Genomic DNA, 4,912 nt, shown 5'->3' with positions numbered 1-4,912 from the left:
AGAGAGAGAGAGAGAGGAGTCGTCCTTTTCAGTTCATATTGACCGGCGAGTCCTATACTTTTGTCGGTTTTTGTTACCGTTGGATCGGCATCTTCCTATCATCATCAATTATAAAATGGTAAATAGGCGGTTGGATAAGAATTTTATGCTTATTTATATATTATATATAAATATTTCTTTATTATTTACTGATTTCAGATTGCACTAGTTGGCTCCTTGTAATTGACAAAACCAACAATGGCGTGATGAGAACGTTGATTTGGCGGACTGGTTATTAATTATTAGAGGTGGGAAAATTGATTACTAGTCTATGCTGGGCCAAGGAAATGGTATAATTCACTTTTTATTGGGTTAATAAATATTTTTTTAAGATTTTGTATATTCAAAAATATCCATCTTAGATTTCATTTCTTTGATTACGAGCAATGTTACTTGATAGCAATCAAATTTTGTCCTTAGGGAAGAATTGTAAAATATAACAAAATCAATTCCCTATGTTGCACCCACCACATTTGGGGTTGCGAGAATCTTGTAACAAAGTCAATTCCCTATTTTTTGTTAATGGTTATGAAAAAAATATGAACACATAATTAAGAAATTTAGCACATAATAATGTGAAGGAATTTCTGCCAAGCTGTCTGTTGAAAAGAAAAAAAAAAATCTGCTAGGCTGGAGGGTTCTTGTATCACATGGGGGCATGGGGAAATGGGAGGCGTGTATGGGCATCAAAGGGAGAGGTGGTATGGTCATTTCACTATCCTATGTGATTGGGCACAAGAATATTATTTTAAAAGCATTCTTTTTCCTTATAATAATTTTGGGAGAAGGTTCTTTGATCAAGCAGCATGGGGGGAGTACATCAATAAGTTGCAACAAAATAGTGTCGTACATAAAGGGTAAAAAAATCATTTCATGATGAGAGGAGAGAGAGGCAAGAAAAAAAAAACTGTAAGCATATCCTACCCAATGGTTGTGAATTTGGATCGCAAAACAATTTTTATTTTTTTGTCTATGCGTCTATCTTGCTTCATGGGACTTTGTAGTGGCAAGGCACCAACCAACTGATTGATGATGACAAAGATTAGCATGTCCACTCAATTTGAGTGCTAATTGAACTGAGATGCAATAAATGATATTTGAAATGTTTGAATGACTTTTGGCATTGTTGGTAATGAAATTCGTTGCCTGTGTTTGTACAAGGAACTCTAAATCATTTATTATTATTATTATTATTAATATTTTAACTTACTACCAACGATGGAGAACAAACCCTTTCATATTGCATTCATCCTGTGGGTCCTAAATAATATTTGAATTTATTACCTATGAACCCCACATGATAGACTTCTAATGGAGTGTTTGAAGTTGATAAATTGTTACCTTCCTTCTTTGTTCTTTTAGGATAACACAAATTATTATTATTATTTTTTTTTACGAGGGTAATAGTGTTACTTAACATTTGTATTCGAAAAATATGTTTTATTATACTAAAAAAAAAAATTTATGATAATGACGTCTTTTAATAATAACATATTGAAGTGTTATATTCAAATTAATTTTGAAAACCATCTTATACCCTTATCCTAAAGATCATATGGGAATAAGACAAGAGGCAAGTAAAATGTGTCAAATTCTAAATACATATGTAAAAAGCGTCGTTCAGATATTCCCTTCTTTTATTAATCCATTGTTTTATTTTTGAAAATTCTTTACATTAGGGGTATAAAATGGTTTTCAAATACAATTAAAAATAATGCATAATTATCAAGGCTGTCAATTTCAAATCGAAACCGAAATCAAGCCAAATTAATCGGACCAAATCGAACCTAATTTGTTCAGTTTAAATTCGATTTGAATATGTGAGTATGCTATTCGGTTTGGCTCAGCTTTGGTTTAGGGTGTTAGAACCGTCGAACTGAAACCAAACCGAATTGCTCTTATCATTCAAGAGTGTTTTTTCAAACTTTTTTTTTCTTATGTGGTAAGTGTTTTTTGCAATTTATCATCACATATTTACAAGCTAAGATAATTTGGGAGTTAGAAATGGCCAAAAGGCCCATAACTTGAGTCCATTATGGTCTTTGGTCCATCACAGTCATGGTTCAAAAGTGAAACCGTTTTCATAACCGAATTAAAACCGAGATATAAAACCAAATTAAAACTGCGTATCAGAACCGAATTGGAACATAAATCAAATCGAGCCAAATTGAACCGGTTTAAGCATCTAAATGCGGAACCAAGTAGGTTCTCGGTTCGGTTATGGTCCTCCTTATCATCATTTGGAGCCTATTCAAAATCGAACTGAATAACCGAAACTGAACCGATTGACACCCTTATTAATTATCATCATCAATAGATATCACTGTCATTTATATTTTTCAAGTAAACATGGGAAATGACATGATTTACTTTCATTAAAAAATAGAGAATTTATAATCTCATCTCCTAAGGTATGCCACTATTAAGGAAACACCCTTTGCATATACAAAATTTATTGATGTGGGGATCTTTTTACTATAATAGATCTTGAAATCAGAAGGTGAAAAATATTTTAACTCTTTTATTTTGTTTAAATTAATCCCCGATTGATGACCATTTCACAAATTGGCTCATACTACATTTATTACACAAAACATGGAAAGTTGCAAGCACTTCAAATTAAATAAATACATTTATCACATGAAAGTTGGAAAGTTGCAAGCATTTCAAATTAATTAAAACAACCAAAATTTGCAGCTAAGATACTGTCTTTATATATGTATTTGTCAATGTTTGGATTATATTTGGTCAGTTGTCAGTTGTCTAATAAAAAAAAAAAAGTTTTCTTAAAACTAACAACTCAACTAATGAGAGGGTTGGAATGAAGGGGCATAAGGGATTCTTTTCAAGGAAAATAGAATGGAGAGAGAGAAAGACATATTTAAATATACCACTAGCATACCTAACTTTTTCCTTAGAAAATATTTGATTTTCTTTGTTGGCCTCTTCGCTTCTCATATATAACAAACAACATTAGCATATATGACAATTTTTATGCATAGGAAGGTATGACAGATACAACACATGTTTAGTATAAAATTATTCTGCCTAAATCTCAAAAGACATAAACCATTAGTAATTTTGTACTAAACATGTGTTATATCTCTACCATACCTCCCAACATTTATATTATTATTATTATTATTATTATATATGCTGAAATGGACAGCGGTACAAAGAAATGTTGTTGTTGCAGCGTCAAAGTCGGGACAAAGAGATTTCATTAAAAAATGACTACTTAAATTAAAGAATTGTTCCATTGGAGCATTGGCTTAATGTCTTTGAATCAAACAATTATAAAAACTGCTCCTCTATTTCTGTCCCATGTCTTCCATGGATCTTCTCGGAGAGGAGCAGTTCAGAAAGCTTAAAGAACCTACAATTGACATGCATTATAATGTGATCAAGTTTGACGACTTAGGATTAATGAGGGAGAACGCGGGACCATATATTTGTTGAGTGCTTATTTATTTTCTATTGCTATCTATGGATTGATCACGAGCCAAAATATGATTAGAACAGTTACATATCTTGAACTTATACTGAATGCAATTAATACAAATTTCGTAACATCTCAATTTATATTATAAAGAGACTCCAAAATTAATTAGTGCACAGAATTATTGGAGTTCTTTGTGTTTGGTATGCATTATATGGCTATAACAATATTGAATTAATTGAAGTTGAGAAAGAGCGAGGAGTAATTATAAATATGAAATCAAGAACTTCTTATGGAGTAGAGTGGATGCAGAGAGAGGGGAGAGGATCCAAATACGAATATCAAACGCTGAATCAAATTGGCAAGTTTTGAATCTCTCTGCTGAGTTTTCTCGCCTCGGCAAATTTTACGAAAATGTATCCAAATAGTGTTCTCTTTGCATTTTGAGAATGGAAAAACACACCATCAGAATGGAATGCGTAAATATAGCCTTAAACTTGATAGGTATGCATTCTCAGAATAGATTGTCTAAGTTCTAAAGCAAGAAAATGGAGAAGAATCGGCGTCCAAAATCTATTCCAAGAATGAATACAAACAAAATTAATAAAATACAAATGACTGATGCCATGAAAATAACTAGACATCAAGAACAAACACTTAATATCTGTGATTTTTTTTTTTTGGCAATAATATAATATCTGTGATTCAATGGGCCTCAACAGACTGAATAAAATGACATAAGAAACAGGGAACAGAGATCTAGACTAAAGAATGCATAAATTTAACAAAAAAATTTGGTAAACCTCAGCCGTGCCAATGTCATCTTTGGCTTCTCTTGAACGGGTCAGTCCATTCAATGTCCTCTTTGACAGCCTGGTCCCACCGCTTTCGAAAGATTTTAAGCTCCGATGTTGATTGTCTCCTTATCTGCTCAATAAGAACCAACCATAAGGACCACTAAGTACAAACTGAAGAAACAGCTAACCCAAACCCAAATATTGTGAGCATTCAAAATTTCATACTTCGTAAACAAGCCAAGGCATTTATGTAAGGTCATTTATTACATCCCTTGAAGTAATTCTGTACTTATAACATGTCCCATGTAAAGGCTCTTCTTAAAACTTTGCAGGAAGCACCAACATGAAAATGAAGGCAAACATTGGGTAAGTTCAACAGTTGGAAAACAAAAGTTCCACAATAACAGTACAATTAACCTATCTGAACAGTGCGTAACGTAATTCCGCACCTGCACATTAGTCCATACTACATTGAGCATGACACCCAAAAAATATATAGATGACACAATGCCAAATTCTTTTTTGGTAAACTGCCAAACTCAACTCTGCTTGAATCTGAATGATGGTTTCACACACAATAAACTTCAAAATGTAGTCACTGTGCGAGGGTTCCCATGATGTCAGTTGGGGGGGGGGG

General features: G+C 32.8%; 1 protein-coding gene across 4 annotated transcripts in view; it reads right to left on the bottom strand.

Moving 5' to 3' along the window:
- Window positions 1-3,964: 3,964 nt before the first annotated feature.
- The window catches only part of LOC122093867, a 23,353-nt gene continuing 22,405 nt past the window's right edge, over window positions 3,965-4,912 (bottom strand). For all 4 annotated transcript variants that reach the window (XM_042664412.1, XM_042664411.1, XM_042664415.1 and 1 more), the window contains exon 17: window positions 3,965-4,405. In XM_042664412.1, the coding sequence (XP_042520346.1) occupies window positions 4,298-4,405 (108 nt within the window). In that variant the 3' untranslated portion in view covers window positions 3,965-4,297. The remainder of the gene's footprint in view (window positions 4,406-4,912) is intronic.

This window comes from Macadamia integrifolia, chromosome 11 (genome assembly GCF_013358625.1).
Source record: "Macadamia integrifolia cultivar HAES 741 chromosome 11, SCU_Mint_v3, whole genome shotgun sequence".
Classification (NCBI taxonomy): domain Eukaryota; kingdom Viridiplantae; phylum Streptophyta; class Magnoliopsida; order Proteales; family Proteaceae; genus Macadamia; species Macadamia integrifolia.
This window is presented reverse-complemented; position numbering and strand designations above follow the sequence as displayed.